General features: G+C 43.5%; 1 protein-coding gene and 1 long non-coding RNA gene across 6 annotated transcripts in view; one reads left to right on the forward strand and one right to left on the reverse strand.

The window, feature by feature from the left end:
- The first annotated feature begins 618 nt into the window (after nucleotides 1-618).
- The window catches only part of MECOM (MDS1 and EVI1 complex locus), a 683,063-nt gene continuing 666,372 nt past the window's right edge, over nucleotides 619-17,309 (forward strand). For 3 of the 5 annotated variants that reach the window (XM_072618530.1, XM_072618533.1, XM_072618531.1), the window contains exon 1: nucleotides 622-1,073. In XM_072618530.1, the coding sequence (XP_072474631.1) occupies nucleotides 1,037-1,073 (37 nt within the window). In that variant the 5' untranslated portion in view covers nucleotides 622-1,036. Of the gene's footprint in view, nucleotides 1,074-17,309 lie in introns of all 5 variants that reach the window. The other 2 variants (XM_072618536.1, XM_072618534.1) reach the window with 2 other exon arrangements.
- On the reverse strand, nucleotides 2,627-5,340 carry LOC140510152 (uncharacterized). Its single transcript, XR_011969119.1, has 2 exons — nucleotides 4,380-5,340; nucleotides 2,627-3,997 (listed from the first exon to the last, which is right to left on the reverse strand). It is a non-coding gene; the product is annotated as an uncharacterized lncRNA (long non-coding RNA).

Raw genomic sequence — 17,309 nt, forward strand, 5'->3', positions numbered from 1 at the left:
CACGAGCTATTTGCCCTGTCAAGCGCTGGGGCAGGCAGCCTGTTCCCAGCGAGAAAGACGCAGATCCAGGGGACCAAGCACCACAACCAGGGGGACAGGTTGGGGGTGTGTGTGCCGAGATGAACTATGGAAATGGGGCCCAGATGACAGCGCCATTAATATTAGATTAAAAATCCAGAAGGAAGGAGTCATTGATTCCGCGCCCCACTCGGAGCGGGAGCAGCAGCGGCGGTCGCAGCAGCAGCAGCAGCAGTCGGCTGATTTCTTGGTCTGAGGACGCATCGCTGCTTCTCTCCGGTCCCTCTTGGAGTGTCCATCCCGTCTCCCAGCTCGGCAGTTCGGGAAAGAAAAAACAAAACCAAACCCTTCCCTTGTCCTGCTCTCTTCCCCCCGGGTCGGTGTGAAACCTTTTCCATAGGCGATGGAGGGACGAGGCTGACAATATCAAAAATAACAGGAACCCAGAAGCTTCTTAAGGTTTCCAACTTGAACTCTGCAGCCAGGGCTCTCCACTCCCCCCTCTTCCTTCGCCCCCCCACCCTTGGGCGAGGTATCTGCTCCCCTCTCCCCCGCTGACTCTCCCCCGCCCCCCCCCCCCCCGGTCGCCCGCCCCGCGTCCCCCTTTCTCCGCCTCCTCCCCGATTGCCATCTGACAAGATCTCCAAATCAAAGTGATAAATCGCTCCAAACTTTTTTTGGCGGCGCTGAGATGTTGGAGGGGCGTCTAGCGCGCATGTGCGAAGGTGTCTGTCCAAACTGACAATGCTGGAGAGATAGCGAGTGTGGATTGAGAGAAAGGGAGAGAAGGAGAGAGAGAGAGGGAGAGAAGAAGAGGGAGAGAGAGAGAGAGTGAAAGAAAGACATCGAGTGAGTGTGTGTGTGTGTGTGTGTGAGAGAGAGAGAGGACAGAGACAGAGAGAGAGAGAGACAGAGAAAGAGAGACAGAGAAAGAGAGAGAGATATTGAAAAAGGAGGAAAAGATCCAAGAAAAAAAGCACCCCCCAACCACACCAGCGGCTGCAGGACTGGGCACAACATGAGATCCAAAGGCAGGGCAAGGAAACTGGCCACAAGTAGGTGCAATATCGCTTTTCTATTGGCTTTTCACCCTCCTCTGCCATCTTGCATATGTCGAGTGTGCCGGGTATCTGGAGCTGCCCCCAGACACGGGAGGCTGGGTGGGGGGCACCGACCCCCCAGCTTCAGCTGCAGCAACCTGCCCCAGCCTCTTATTCTGCCCCGCGTATCCCTGATGACTGGGGTGGGCAAGGGAGCAAACGCAGCCGGCCCTCATCCCTTAGAGTAGGGCAGCTGCATCAGCTTGGGGATGGGGGGGGTGGAGGAGGGGAGTGGGGGGTGGGGGGAAAAGGGAGAAGAACTATGACAAGGCAGAGGAGGGGAGGGAGAAGAAAGGGAGAGGGAGAGGGAGAGAGAGAGAGAGAGAGAGAGAGAGAGAGAGAGAGAGAGAGAGAGAGAGAGAGAGAGAGAGAGAAAGCTTTACCTCCCCCCTCCCCTCAGGCGGAGAAGAGATGCCTTCGGCCAACCAGCTAGACCAGGGTCTGAGAGGAGGAGGGGAAACATGGGGAGGGGGTGGGGGCGGGGAGGGGGGTGGCAGGCGGTGGGGAAAGCCGAGGTGGAACTAAGACTTGTAAGGACTGCGTTTGTTTCTGGGGTTTGGGGTGCGAGAGAAGGGCAGAACGGCACGGTAGACGGTGACCCCACTGTGGAAGGTAGCGGCCGGAGGCGGTGGCCTCGGAGCCCGACTTGAGAAAAGTTCCAGGGCTGCCTTTGGAAGTTAAGCAAGGCTGGGGAGGCTGCGAGGAGCCGCGGTCGCTATAGTGGGCGCTGTCGGCTCTCTTCTCAGAGGCTCACAGGCGAGAAGGGAAAGGAGGGAGACGGCGGCGGCCAGAGCCGAGGGCAGGCAGACAGGCAGGCAGGCCGGCTGGCTGGAGGCAGAGACGCGCGGCCGCGTCTGGCGGGGCTGAAGGGCAGTAGCTCTGCCGAGCATCCCCTGAACCGAGGGCAGGTGGGAAAGAAGGAGGCGGCGGCGGACTCGGGGAGCGCGGGGTGGAGGTAGTGAAGACAAGCCGAGAAGGGCATGGGTAGGAAGGGAGAAAGCGTGGCAGCTTGCAAAACCAACCGCTCGCGGGCCCAGGGCCCGAGGGGGAGCACGCGGACCTGTGTAGTCGCCCGGGATGTCTGTCCTAAGGGTGAAGGCGGCTGCACTACGTCTCAGGCTTGGGTCACTAGGGACCGCGGAGGAGACATTGGCACTGAGCGCTGGGGAAAAGGAGCGCAGAGCAGGGCTGGGGTGTACGTGTATGTAAGGGGGGGATCCGAAGCCTCGCTCCTGCACCCCCCCCCCCCATTAAGTTGGCAGGGCTAGGGAGAGGGAGGGGAGCAGTTCTGTTGGAGAGTTACTTATCCGAGGGTATGTGAACTCTCACCCACATGTACCAGCTTTGGTATACAGAGATTCCTTCCTAAAATATTCAACACCCTCCCCCCCAGGGGGGAGGAGAAGAGTGAGGTGAACTGGTCAGAAAATTGCCTGAGCAAACTCTGCTCTGTCAGTGTGACCCGTAACCCAGAATTACTGTTGAGAAAACAGCATTTTGAAAAGAGATCTAATTTTTATTTTTAGTTAAATCCAATTCACGGTACTTTGGAACTGAATTTTGTATCATTTGGAAGATACGCATGTATATTCCTAGACTTCCATACTGTTTACACACATACACAATTTGCTAAGCACCTTTGGCAATGGGGCTCTTAATACTTCATTCATCTATACACTAAAAAAAAACAAATCCCAGTAATAAGGAAAATGCCAAATGCTTTTCAGAGCTCTTCCCCTGTCCCCTCTTTCCTTCCTTCCCTCTTTTCCTCTCTCCTCCTCCCAACACCTCCTGATCCTTCCATAGACTAGGAGCTTTAAACACCCCCTTCCCCATAGTCACACTGTGGTCCGCCTCCCTCACCTCCTGGGGTTCAGGAGCTACAGGGAGGGAGGGAGCCAGGCAGACGGAGTCCAGCGTCCCTGAGCCAACCAGCTCCCAGGCAGGTTCTGCTCTCACCCTCCTCTTCCTCAGGCTTCGGGAACCCCTCTCTCAAGTCGGTCTCAGTGTTGTCATTTCCAGGCGCCTTTCCAGGAGTTGGTACAGTTTGGCTCCTACACGCAGCCTGCTCACACAGGCAGACTCACACTCACGCATAAATTTCTTCTCGCCTGGGTCTTAGAGACCGATATAAAGACTGAGGTTATTTCGGTAATCCGTCCATCTGTTTCTCCTTTGGATACCGTTCATTTCATTTAGCTGCGACAGTGTCAAAATTCGCTTCTTCCTGCCTTTATTGTGTGCTTTCAAATGCGGTTGATGGCTTGATTTTCGTCTGAAATACACACACACACAAGTATATACACACGCATCTAGACACATACACAGACCTACACATGAATACAGATTCACATTCACATATACTTTCAGGCGTGCAGCCTTCAATCCACAATGAAAGCATTGGGGAAGATGGCAGATGAAAGCTTTCTAAGTTGTGCTGGATAAAAGAGGAAACTTAACTTCTTGTCTTATTACTTAGTTTGCTCAGAAATGAAAGGGAGAAGGCAAAGCCGACCTATTTTTATTTCCTTAAATTTTCTTCGAAACTTCAAAAACGATTTGTATTTAACTGTATGTACAAGATCCGAGTCAATGCTGAGTGTTTTTCTTCCCCAGACACAACCTAGCACCCATAAAGCATAAATAAATGTACAGAGAATTCTTTGTGATCTGATAATAATTGCATGGCATCCGGTGCTAGATCATTTGTTTTATTTACTGTGGCCAAAGGTATTGCTGTTGATTTCTTTTTAACTGGATCCCAACATCTAGAAACTTTGTTTCTGGATTTCATTTCTCCTCTTTCGTTGTGACTGCTTTCTCCCGCCGTCTTTCCTAGACAGATGCGCCACTGCATCCTATAATCCTTCAGTTACAATCTGGATAATAAAGGAAATCATATTAAAACCTCGGATTTTTGTATTTTGAAACACCATTTCCTTTGCCTTCAATAGCGTGTCAGCTTCATGGCTAAGTCGAGGAGACCCCTGAAATTCAATCCTTCTAACAAGAAAACTTTGTAGCTAATATGTCAAACCGGGCGTTCCCCCCACCCCCTCACTTTCTTTTGCTTCGTTCAGAAAAAAAAAAGAGAATAAGGCAATTTATTCTGTCCAATAGAATAGAACCACCTCTCCTCCCGGTCTTTTTTTGTTTGTTTTTAAAGTTGTACTGGAAACAAATCACATCAAAATACAACATTTTGCCCTCGATAGAACTGCTCTCAGCAAGGGTGAAATTTACTAGTTGTCGAACACTCACTAAGTCTGCTGCTTTATCTGAAGTTACCCGGACTCAGCCGAGTTCTTGTTAGTCAGAAGACATAATTCCGAGAACGCGCTGATCTTCCTTTTCCTCAGAAAGAAAAAACCACTCAGGTACTAACTGGAGGGCTTGATTTTTTTTTTTTTTAGACAAGATTATCCAAAATACAATAGCATAAACAAAGCCACGTGGAATTTGTTTAGGGGGATTTTAAATCTTAGTTTGAAAATAAGTAAAGGAGATCTCAAGACTCCTGACTATCTTGAAGGCACAGCCTAAACACTTGGCACGTAACACTGGAGAAAAGAAAAAGAAATGTCATACTAGGGAAGGATGCCGCAGCTCCTAGAGTCCCATTCTAGTGCCTCTGAGCAAGACAGGTATTTCAGCCGGATCCCAAGTTTCTAAACAATTAGGGGTGGGGGTGGGCACCTGTATCGACCTAGAAATGCCAATGGGAGAGAATTCTTTCAGCCGAGCAAAAGGAAGGGGTTGGGGCCGGGTATGACCGAAGTTTCTAGAGCTCCTTCCACCTATATACCTAAGAAAAAAAGCCCAAAGCAACCCCTTCTTAATTTGGCTACAGTGACACTCCTCAGGATCTCCATCTCAGCAATGAACAGTCTGTAGAACAATCTACATGGAGTTTTTAGGGCGTCCCCCCACTCACCCCCCACCCAGTAGCCTCGTAAAGAGACAGAAGGCGATCAGATTAGCAGGACACACCTGGGGGGGCACTTGTTACTTTTACACTTTATCGTTTTGTTTTTTTTTTAAAACAGGCAGTCTAGTAGTCAAGGTAGGTCCCGAACTCTCTAAAGTTTCCCCCGCTCCCATCCTCAACATCTGAGATAATAAAATAACACGCGCCCAGGTTTCAGCAGGGTTTCCCCCCCTTTTCCCAGAGCCTAGAATTTGCCTTCCTCTAGTCCTTAAAAGCCCCTGATTGAAAAACAGAGCTGCCAAGTTTATTTGCCTGTTTAAGACTCTGTCCTGGAATTTGTTTTTCAAAGAGGGGAGCGCTGGCCCTGTCCGGGTGGAGAGTCCCCCTTCTAGGAAGGCTGTTTATTTGCCATTTCTTTACCATTACCCGGGGCTTAGTGCTTCTTTATTGCATTTGGCACTTGCTGTAAATAGTCTCCTGCAACATTTGTGTGTGTATATGTGTGTGTGTGTGTGCATTTAGCCAAAAAAAGTCTCTGAGTTTAGGGAAAGGTTAATAAAGCGTTTCACTTCTCCCCCCCACCCCAGACACACACACACACACACACACACACACACACACACACACACACACACAGACATCGGGCAGAGAGATGGTTCATTAGCTGGAAACGGGAGAAGGCAGGAAGGCCCTGGGTTTTTTTTTTTCTTATATGTTCATTTGTTGGGGATATAAATTCTCACCCTTCTCTGGACAGCTGTGTGTGTGTGTGTGTGTGTGTGTGTGTGTGTGTGTGTGTGAGAGAGAGAGAGAGAGAGAGAGAGAGAGAGAGAGAGAGAGAGAGAGAATGAGAATGTGTTTGTTTTTCAGCTTCTATAGGAAACAGACTCTCCAGAGCTTGATAGCTTTCCCCACTCCCTTCACCTTAATGCTCTTGATACTGAGAACCAAAATACATTCACCGTGAAGGGGCCTATTGCAATATGAATTGCACATATACAATAAACATATGTGTGTATAATATGTGTGTTATATATAATATATACATGCACATATACATATGTGTATATAAAAAGTTTTTTTTTCCCCCAGGGAAACTTTCTAATAAGGTTGAGGAGACTGATTTATAAGTCTTTTCTTTCTGAATAGTTTGCCCCCCTAGAGGGTTTTCAGAAGGCAATATCAAGTTAGCCAAGGTTACTACAGGGTCTGGAATGGAAGGGCCAGGAGATGCAGATATCTAGGGCTCACTGCCTCCATTCTTGGGGGTGGGAAGAGAGGGGAATGATGGCTTCTCTCCTGGGTCAGGCCAATTTCCCTCCCCATGACATCTCCATTTGAGTGCATTGAGGGGAACCACGGGAAATGCTTTGGGTGTCTTCCCATACACTGCCTTTTATTCCAGTTTCCCAAGGATTCAGAGTTTCTAATGATATCTTCCCAAGGATTGGGACCTTTTCTCCTCCTTCTTTCCTTGAAGATAGGATAGGCCCTCACAACTCCATCCCTCTATTCTCCCAGGATTTATGGTGGTCCCAAGTGGGACGAAGAATGGTAGTGGTATGGTGGTGATGTGGCGGGTGATTTTTGGAACTCAGGAAAGGGGCCTTAAAGGCAGAAGGGGACACTGGTGGTGATTCAGGCCTTCAGCTCTATAGCCACTGACATGGTCCTGCAGGCAGGAAGCCCTTGGCCCCAAACAGCTTGAGAAAGAAAATAATTCCATCCTCTTCCATCCTGAGAAGTGCTATGGTGTCTGGACAGCTCTTCCCCTGGGCTGTATGCCTGCTCTGTGCCATTCCTCTATCTCTGGGCACACAGACCCTTCCTTGCCTTGGCCCTTAGATGCCTCCCTTGCAACGCAGGCAGACCCTGAAGGAAGCTAGTACTCAGAGGTGGGGGGTAGTGGTGAGGGTGGTCCATGGGACAATCCTATTATGAAGATGCCAAGCACATTTTCACTGAGCTGTGGATTAACCATTTGACTACTCCAAATAGCTGGAGTTTGCTTCTGCTCACCACATTTTGTGTGTGTGTGTGTGTGTGTGTGTGTGTGTGTGTGTGTGTATGTGTGTATGCATTAGGCACTCAAGCTTTCTCAGTGCTCTCACGTGAGCATGCTCTTTAAGATGGACTAAATAGAAACCTTCCCTTCCCCCACCACTTAGAAGGATGCAATTGCTAAAATTAAGTCCTACCCTGTCCTACTCTTCTGGTCTTCCCCCTGCTTCCATCAGTGAATTCCTAAAGAAACTTGGCTGTGTAGTGAGAACAAGTGTGTGCGTGTGTGCGTGTGTGTGTGTGTGTGTGTGTTTGTCTGTGGTGGGGGGGAGGGAAAGAGGAGGAAACAAATAAATAAAGCACAGAGAACTTGAGGGAGAAAAATACTCTCCCCCCTCCTCTTCCCTCCCTTCAAGCTCACTGCATAGTTTGCAAACACAGATTGGCATTCTCCCCCTCCTCCAATGAAAAATGTAATCCTTGTTAATTAACATTGCTTACAGGGCCTACAAGAAACTTAAGAAATGTTTCTACAAAGGGAAGGAACTGTTTACAAAACTCTTTCAAAAGTGTGACATATTGCCACAGCTTCAGGACTAAAAAGCTAAACACACTTACTTGCCTTTGAAGTTTCCCTGGCTAGGCCTGCTAATTTGACTGAGATTCAGATATTGCTGTGGGTATAACTAATGACTTTTACCTATTTAGACTCAAGTGGGAGGAGACAAAATCCTGGATTCCTTGTCCAATGGGTCCCTCTAGAGACTGGGCTTCTGGCTTCCAGCCAGTTCTGTACAATGTCAACATTGAATATTTGAATTCCCAGACTCTATTTAACAAGTTTCTAAATAAATAAACTCATTGTGTGTCTGTGTTTAAAATTATTTCACCTCTTTCATAAAAGCTACAGCATCTTATTACATTGGCCTCTGAGACTGATTTTTTTTTTACCCCTTTCTTTATAAATAAACACAAACAGAATTCAATGCAATTTTCCTGGCCAGCCTTCTCTTTCCTACATGTGTAGAGAAAGGGCATGGATTATGGATATTTGGGCAGGGATATTAAGGTGAACCCTTCCTTTCCTGGGTGGCTCTGTTCAAACTCATCTCAAATCATAGTTAAGAGAAAAGCTAAGTTCTGGAAGTCAGTTAAATATTAGTCATTTCTAAAAGGAGGCTCAAATTGGGCATTCTCTTGTAGATCCTTAATCACTTTGGCCATAGGACCACAATTAGGCTCCGTTTTGTTGTTGTTGCTATAAATGGCTTCTTGTTTTCCTGTTTCCCAATACAAGTAAGCCTGTGGGTATCTGGGTAACCAGATATCTTAAGCAGGGAGTACTGTCTCTCTCTAGGTTGACGTGTGTTTTTGCATCTGTGGTCTTAAATGAGGCTTCCTTATACATCTTCAAAAGAGGGAAGGAGAAATAGTGAATGGAATGCCAGACAGCGAGTCAAGAAGACTCAGGTTCTAATACCACTTCTGAAACTTAATATTTCAGCGATTCTGGTCATTTTCCCCTTCTGAGCTCCAGTTTTTCTCACCTGAAAAATGAGCATGATAATAGCACCTACCTCGAAGGATTGTTGTGAGGCTCAAGTAATGTTATGGAAAGGACTTTGAATCACTAGGTGCAAGTCAGTATTTGTTATTATGTATGTACCCAGGTGAAACATAATCACAAGGATATAGGTGTTGTTTTTATGTGTCTATGTGCATACGCATGCACATGCAGGTATCAGATTTCTAAGAAGAAAATATATTTGTTTGACAATCCATGGTTTTCAAAACAAGTACTCTCTAGACCTCTTGAAAGTATGGATCCTCATCTGGAGCTGTTAGAAAAAGAAAGTGGAATTTGCTTTATGTGTACAAAGTACTTTTTTTGTTGTTGTTAGGATTTGAAATGGCACATAGCAAAACCCATAAACATTTGGCTGGTAATGTGGGGAGCTCTGAGCCAAGAAAAAAATAATCCCACCAACCCACAAAAATCTTAAAATAGATTACAATGATCTTAGCCATTTTCATTTTACAAAAATAATAGCCATGATTAAAATGGGGGAGTATTTTTCTTGGAGCTGTATTCCTTTGCATTATTGGTAGAACTTTTTTGTGGGTTAAGAACTGCTTTGTTATGTGCCTGGGTGGGGGAGAGTGAGAAGCAAAGCAAAGTTTTAGTCAGATTCCAGATTTTTCAAAAACTACCTTTGTGGAATAACTTATTATTTCGATTGCTCTCATCCTGTTTATTAAGAAACATGCTTTTGGTTAACATAATCAATTAGGTCCTTAGTTACTCACTTTTACAAAAATTTCCCTGGAGGCAGTGTGTCAGAGTAGATAGAGCTCTGAACTTAGCATCATGAAGCTATGGGTTGAAATCTCACCTAAGATACTTATTAGCTCCATGATGATCTTGTTGTAGGGACACAAAAAAGACATATTTAGGAGACTTGTCTTTTTTTTTTAAAAGGTTTCCATTGGTCCCCATCTCCCCCACCTTCCTGCAAGGCAGAATTCTGGGGGAGAGGAGAGAGTACTCATTTGGCTACTGTGAAGGAAAAAACAGAAGGTGATGGGAGGTGCTCATCTCCTCTGGCACCTCCTGGATGCCATGTTGTGCTCTGAAAGTATGGAAATAGAAAACCAGGTTGGCAGAGTGGTATGGACAAAGGAGTTTTGGATTTGGAACCAGAGAACCTAGGTTTGAATCCTGACTTTGGGTGACCCTGGCCACGTCATTTACTGTCTCAGGGTCTCAGTTTCCTCATATGTAAAACCTGTATTTTATATGTAGGTGTGAATTCAATCTTGGAATAATTAGAAATCTGAAGGCACCATAGAACAGCTCCAGATCTGTGATCCTATTACTTTAATTCAAGACCCATAATTTAGATCCTATCATTTTAATGTTTTGGAGAATGAAGGATGAATATATACATTAATTCAGCGTGCCCAGAGGACAGTAGGCTCTATGTGCTTGGCTCTATGTGCTTATAGGTTGTTTGAACACAAAACTTTTTCATTCAGATGACCATTATAAACTCTGTTTTCAGGAGATATGGTTTCTGAGTACCAGGCATGCCTAGAAATCTTAGTGCAGGGTTTCTTTGCTTGGGGCCTATGAATTCAAAACAATTTTTTTGATGATTGTGTATTTCAATATGATTGGTTTCCTTTGCAATCCTATAGATTTTATTTTATGCATTTAAAAATATTTGCATTTAAAAAAAAAGAAAATGGTAGTAGGTTTCCCCAGACTACCAAAGGGATCTTTGAAGGAAAAAAATCTCTATCTCGAGGGATTGCTGAATGGATTAGGTGTTTGCTTTATTTACCCATTTGTTCATTCATTTACAGTCAATTTATTGATTTTTAACATTCATTTTGAAACATTCTGAGTTTCAGATTCTCTCGCTGCTTCTAGCACCTCTCCCCTCCATTGAGAAGGCCAGCAATATGATGCCCATTATAAATGTGATACACTAGGATTTGAAACAAAGACCAAGGGAGTCAACCCTGATCATGACATCATGTATTTTGTCCATTGACAATGAGACTGAAGTAACACAATATAGAAAGGTAACACATTTCTGAGTGTGATCTAGCAAACACACACATACACACACACACAAAGAATTAGATCTATAAGAGCCGGTAGAGGTAATTTAGTCTCACCCTCTCATTTTTTGTTGCTGATGTTTCAGTCAGATCTGACTCTGTGACCCCATTTTGGATTTTCTTGGCAAAGATACTGGAGTGATTTGCCATTCCTTTCTCCAGCTCATTTTACACATGAAGAAACTGAGGCAAACAGGGTTCAGTGACTTACCCAGGGTCACACAGCTAATAAGTGTCTGAGGTCAGATTTAAACTCAGGAATATGAGCCTTCCTGACTCCAGGTCTCAGACTCTATCCACTGGGCCACCTAGTTGTCCCTTCATTCTATGAATCGGTTAATCTGCAAGCATTTATTAAGCATCTTCTGTGTTCCTGTCGCTGTGCTGGGTGCTGGGAATCCAAAGGCAAAACTCCAATAGTCTCTTTCCTGAGAAAGATTTCACTGAGGAAGCTAAGGCCCAGAGACATTAAGTGACTTGCCTAATATCCCACAAGTAGTGAATGATAAAGTCAGGATTCTAAATCCAGTTCTTTGGAGTCCAAATCCATTTCTCTTCCCATCGTTGCCATGATGGTAGGTTTTGAGTGGCTGAACTCGTTCTTATTTGCATCTTTGCTATTGATATCTCAGGCTGGCATTCTAGTCCTCAATAGTCTGGCCCCAAACTACTTCTCCAGTCATATATCCCACCCAACAAACTCTGCTCAGTCCACATTGACCCTCAGGCCTAATACTATCTTGCTACTTGGCTTGGGATGTTCTTCTTTGTCTCTGCCTTTTGAAACCCCCACCATTTCCACTGGGCTCAACTCCAATCCCAGCCCACTTGAGAAGCCCTTCCAGGTCAACCCAGTCAGAAGTGATCAGAGGATTGTTGATTTAGAGCTGGAAGGAATCTCAGAAGCCATCCAGCCTAACGCTTTCAACTTCCAGTTGAGGGAATCAAAGCCTAGAGAGGTGACTTGTCCAAGGTCACTCACATAATAAGTGGAGGAGCTGGAATCTGAACAGGGACTTTTCACTGTATTTGGCTACCTCCCTAGGGATTTGAACTCAGGTCCTTGGACGACTCTGCCCAACATTCTTCCTACTTTTCTGTACTCCTGTAATGCCAAGGGACAGAATGGGAAGGGGGAGAAAGATTAAGCATTCATATAGAGCCTACTGTGTGCCAAGAACTGTGCTAAGCACTTTACAAATATTAAGTCTCATGTAACCCTGGGAGGTAGGTGCTGTTATTATATCCATTTTATAGTTGAGGAAACTGAGGCAAACAGAGACTAAATGACTTGCCCAGTATCACTCACCTTGTAAGCATCCGAGGCTGGATTTGAACTCAGGTCTTTCCAGCTCTCTATGCATTATATACCACCTAGCTGCCTTGAGGGACATCAATTTGACACTATACACTGCTTCATATATTTATATTGCCCATCTCCTCTCCTCCACAGAAAGCTTTTAAAGGATGGGCAACATTTTTCACATCCTGCAATATTTTATTCACAGCAGATACTCATAACCTACCAGCTACTGTTGACAATCACCTTAAATAAGTTTCTATACCTCTGAGTTTCTCCCCCTATAAAATCTTCTTAATCTCATGATGTCATGATTAGCGTTCTTGGGATTTCTGGTACTTTAGCTGTATGCTTAAGCCACACATTGAAAAAGTGATGCCTAATGTGAAGTAGTGCTTTCTTGATCTTTTCCTCTCCACTTCCCAACTACTTGAAATGACTCTGTGTTTACTTTGTATATGCTTTGTATACATTTTGTGTCAACTTATTTGTATATATGTTGTTCTTCCCAATAAAATGTAAGTTCTTTGAGAGTAGGTATTGTTTCATTTTTTTTCTTTGTATCACTTGTACCTAATGAAGTGCCTGGCATACAGTAGCTACTTAATCAATGCTTATTAACTGATTGTTAAGTGAATCTAGAAGACATAGTATTCTGCAGATTTGGGTCATGATCAGTTTCCATATGATCTCATTTAAAATACTTGGAGTTCATTTGATCTGTATTCAATACTAAGGCTTATTTGTACCTAGTCATTGACCTTTCTACTGGAAGCATCTTGATTTATTGAAGGCCTTGATCTTGATGGTCTCATCTCACTAATTTCCTAATAATTTGGGTTCGTACTTAGTTCCCAGTGACTTGGGGTGGTCAGTTTCACCAACCTCAGAGAAATTCACAGTAAGAATTCACCTCTGCTTTTCCTGCAGTGACAAGATGTGTTAGGAGAGAATGGAACGATGTGAACAGGGTCACCAGTTTGGGGTGCACTTCTGACTTAGGCAAGCAGTTATGGAGGCTTGGAAGGATTTGTAATTTTAAGATCCCATTGTGGAGTTCAAGTATTGCTTCTAATACTTCACCAGATGAGACCAAGGCTGAGTCATTTAGACTTTCTGAGCCTCAGTTTCCCCAGCTGGAGTATTTATATTATTATATCCCAGGACTCTTCAATCCAGCAAATGTATCCTCATTCATATCATGAGGGATACTATTAAATGATTGCTAATTCATGCTCCTCTCCATTTTTTTCATCCTACCATTGTAAATCATAGTATTTATAATGACATTGTAACTGTAAGACAATTGTAATGGTAAAGAGTTTCATAAATGTGGGTAATTATATTTATGCCTCAAATCCTTTTTTAAAAAGAGCAAACTGGAGTTGACAGAATATAGCGCTACATTAGGACTTAGGGGAAGCCAGCAAAATACAGTATTAAGAACATTGTCTCTGGAGTCAGAGAACCTGGGTTCAAATCCCACCTTGGAGTCTATGCTTCATGTGAGATGATAGGCAAGACACTTAATTTCCATGTACCTCAGTTCCCTTATCTATAAAATAAGAGCTTTGGATTCAGTAGCCTAATTTCTTAAACTTTTCCTGTTCACAAACCCTTTCCCCTTTTCTCCAGCATTCATTGGTGTTATATGGCCTGAGGGCCTGCACAGAGCAAAGTGCGCATGCTTTGTGTTCAGAACCAAGGCTGAAGTTCAGTTTCACTATGTAATATGGGCAAACGCTGCCAGGAACACCTCAAATTCACTATGCGTTTGATTTTTAATTAATTTTTGGTGACTACGTATTCAGAAATCCTTTACTGTTGCCAAATTTTTCTCAACCCCAGATGGGATAACAACCCATAGTTTAAGAAGAATTGGCCCAAGATTCCTTACAGGTCTAGATTTGTGATCTTATAAATTTCATTTTTTATTAAGAGTCAGAGTGTTGCAAAGGCAAAGGGGAAAGCTATAAATATTTTGTTGCCCAGACAAGCAGCATGAGAAAATGGGCCACAAATTAGCTTTCTAATTAATGATTTGAAAATAATACATATAATAGTGTTGGGATGGTGAATTAGGTTTTGTAGAGATGTCTCAGCTGCTGAAGGAGCATCTGCCAAATTTTTGTGCCTCTAATTTTTGGTGTCTCCAAGCCTCAGTTACTCAACCCTATTAATGACTGTGAAAGCAATGAATACATTTGGAGTCACAGGTTCTGGGTTCTAATTCTGACCTTGCTACATGTTTCTATAAAATGTTTTTTTGCAAATCTTAAAGCACTTTATATATGCTGATTCTTGTTATTAACTTTGAGGAAATCACTCAGTCTACCTGGATCTTTAATTGCCTTTTTTATAAAGATGAGGGTGTTGGATTAGAAGTGCCTCCCAGCTCTTGGTCTATGACGCTGTCTCTTGCTCCCTCTCTCACACACAGACGCACACACATACACACAATACACACACACATATACCTATTTCCCAATATCTTTGCTTAGACCAACAATATGGTAGAAAGGAGAGATCACTAACTTGTAAGTCAGAGGACTCCTGCTCAAATACCAGCTCTGAGACTTGGCATCTTTGTGACTTTGAACAACATCCCTTAATTTTATTGGGCTTAACTCTCCTCCTCTGTTTAAAATGAGGAGTTGGACTCTGATAGTCCTTTCAGTTCCAGATTTAGAATCCTTCCTCATTCTTCAAGACTTGCTTGAATTCTCTACATGGGCTTATGAGGCCAGATGATAGATTTTTTGAATGTCTATGTACAAATTGGGAGACAATGTGGAAGAGTGGTAAGAGTTCTAGCTCTGAAGGCTAGAGGATTTGGATTCAAATTCTGCCTTGACAGCTTCTTCCCTATGGGACTTCGGAATGTCAGAAAGTCTCTCTAGGCCTCAGTTTCCTCATATGTAAAATGAGAGGATTGGACTGGGTGATCTCTAAGTTTGCAGTTCTAAATTGATGGTCTTATCTCTCTTTCTTTCTACCTGTGTAACCTTGGATAAATCAACCTCTTGGTCTCAGTTTCCTTAACATGAAAATATTAAAACTAATAGCCAAAGTTTTTATAGTGTTTTAGGTTTGCAAAGCTTTTTATATATATCATCTTATTGGATCATAAAGTAAAAAGGAAAAATCATAAATATTTGAAGGGATGTGGGAAAACTGGGACACTAACACACTGTTGGTGGAGTTGTGAACTGATCCAACCATTCTGGAGAGCAGTTTGGAACTCTGCCCAAAGCGCTATAAAACTGTACCTACCCTTTGATCCAGTCTATATCCCAAAGATATCCAAAAAAGGGAAAAAACCTCTTTGTAAAAATATTTATAGCAGCTCTTTTTGTGGTGGCTAAGAACTGGAAATCAAAAGGATGCCCATTAACTGAGGAATGGCTAAATATGTTGTGGCATAGGATTGTAATGGAATATTATTGTGCTGTAAGAGATGACAAGCAGGATGATTTCAGAAAAACCTGGAAAGACTTGCATGAACTGGTACAAACTGAAGTGATGAGAATCAGGAGAATGTTTGTACACAGTAACCGCAATATTGTTTGGTGAATTGTGAATGACTTAGCTATTCTCAATACAACGATCCAAGATAATCCCAAAAGACTAAGGATCCAGCATCCTATTCGCCTCCAGAAAAAGAACTGACATTATCTAAATACAGACTGAAGCATGCTATTTTTGACTTTCTTTTTTTTTATTCTAGTCTTCTTGTACAAAATGACTAATATGGAAATGTTTTACATGATTGCACATGTACAACCTATGTATGATTATTTGCCATCTTAGGGAAGGGAGAGGGGAAAGAGGGAGGGAGAAATAGAATTTGGAACTTAAAACTTAAAAGAACCCAAATGTTAAAAATTGTTTTGACATGTAGCTGGGGAAAAATAAAATGTTATATATTAAAGAAAAATAAAGTAAGGCAGTTGGAATAGATGACCTCAAACTCCTTTCCATCTCTAAAATCTGTGATCCTCTTCTATTAAAGCTATTAGGAATCCCTTGTGTGTATCAGTGACTAGGAATGCACATTTTACATTCCGGGGTTGACTATGGAGCCTAACGTTGAGAGGTGGCTATGGAATGAAGTGGGAAGGAGGAAAAGGATTCATGTTGAAATAATCATAGGCTGTGAATAGAGGGAGAGGTTAAGCACAATAGTTCCCTACTAAGATTTGAAATGCTTTGGTTCACTCCAGAAATGTGTTGTACTTTCGAATGGAATGGATGGAGAGAGAAAGCAGAACTGCGTTCTTGGACATATACTGACTCTGACAGAGAGAAGGGAGGAAATAAGTATTTATGTGGAGCCTACTATGTTCCAGACACTACGTTCTTTTGAAATTATTATCTCATTGGCTCTTCACAACAACCCTGCAAGGTCGCTGCTGTTATTATCCCCATTGGAAAGTAGAGGAAACTGAGGCAAACAGAGCTTAAGTGACTTGCCCAGAGTCACACAGTTGGAAGCATCTGAGTCCAAATTCCTGACTCCAAGCCTGTGCCACCAGCTGCTAGCTATGAGGCCCTGAAACTCTTGGTGCCTCTAGGCATTTTTTAAAAGACAGATAACTGCATTTCAATATAACTTCTTTCCTTTGTAATATTACGCATTTTATTTTGTGCATTTAAAAACTTAATTCTGAGAAGGGCTCTATCAGCTTTTCCAGATTGCCAGGACACAAAAATACGTTAAAATCCCCTGATCTAAGACAATATATTGCAAAGCAGTTTCAGAACTAAACTGGTGGAGGACGTTTCCTCTCCGGGAGTTCCCAGAATGCCAGTAAAATTCCAGAACTTACATTTGCATATGTGCATGTGTTCACATGTTTGCATGGCTACCCATATGTATTTATACACGTGTTTATATATACACATAGCATTATATATGTGTACTATATATCCTTTCCTCCCCCCCAGTAAAGGAAAGTGAAAGTGAAGGCTGCAAATAAAGGAAGTTTATAGTTAAGGATGAACGACGCCGGCCTCTGAGACCTAGACCCAGCAGGAGTTGGGGAAATACATAAAGGGTTGTCTTACTGTGTCAAGACAGATGAAAACTTCCAAACGTCTTTTACCCCATGGGGTGCTAAGTCATGAGCTCAGATACATCATGCAAATTGTAGGCTTACTCTATAATCTGCTAGTAACTGAATGCCATTTGATCCTGGTGAGATTCATTGCATTCTGTATGAGACATCTCAATCTTACTGGGACCCTGTAGGCCAAGTCCCAAACCCAGTTCTCCCCTGCTGCTCTGGATGGGGTATGTCATGAAACAACCATTTAATCCCAGTGGAAAGGGGTG

The sequence above is a fragment of the Notamacropus eugenii genome, chromosome 6, assembly GCF_028372415.1.
Source record: "Notamacropus eugenii isolate mMacEug1 chromosome 6, mMacEug1.pri_v2, whole genome shotgun sequence".
NCBI lineage: Eukaryota > Metazoa > Chordata > Mammalia > Diprotodontia > Macropodidae > Notamacropus > Notamacropus eugenii.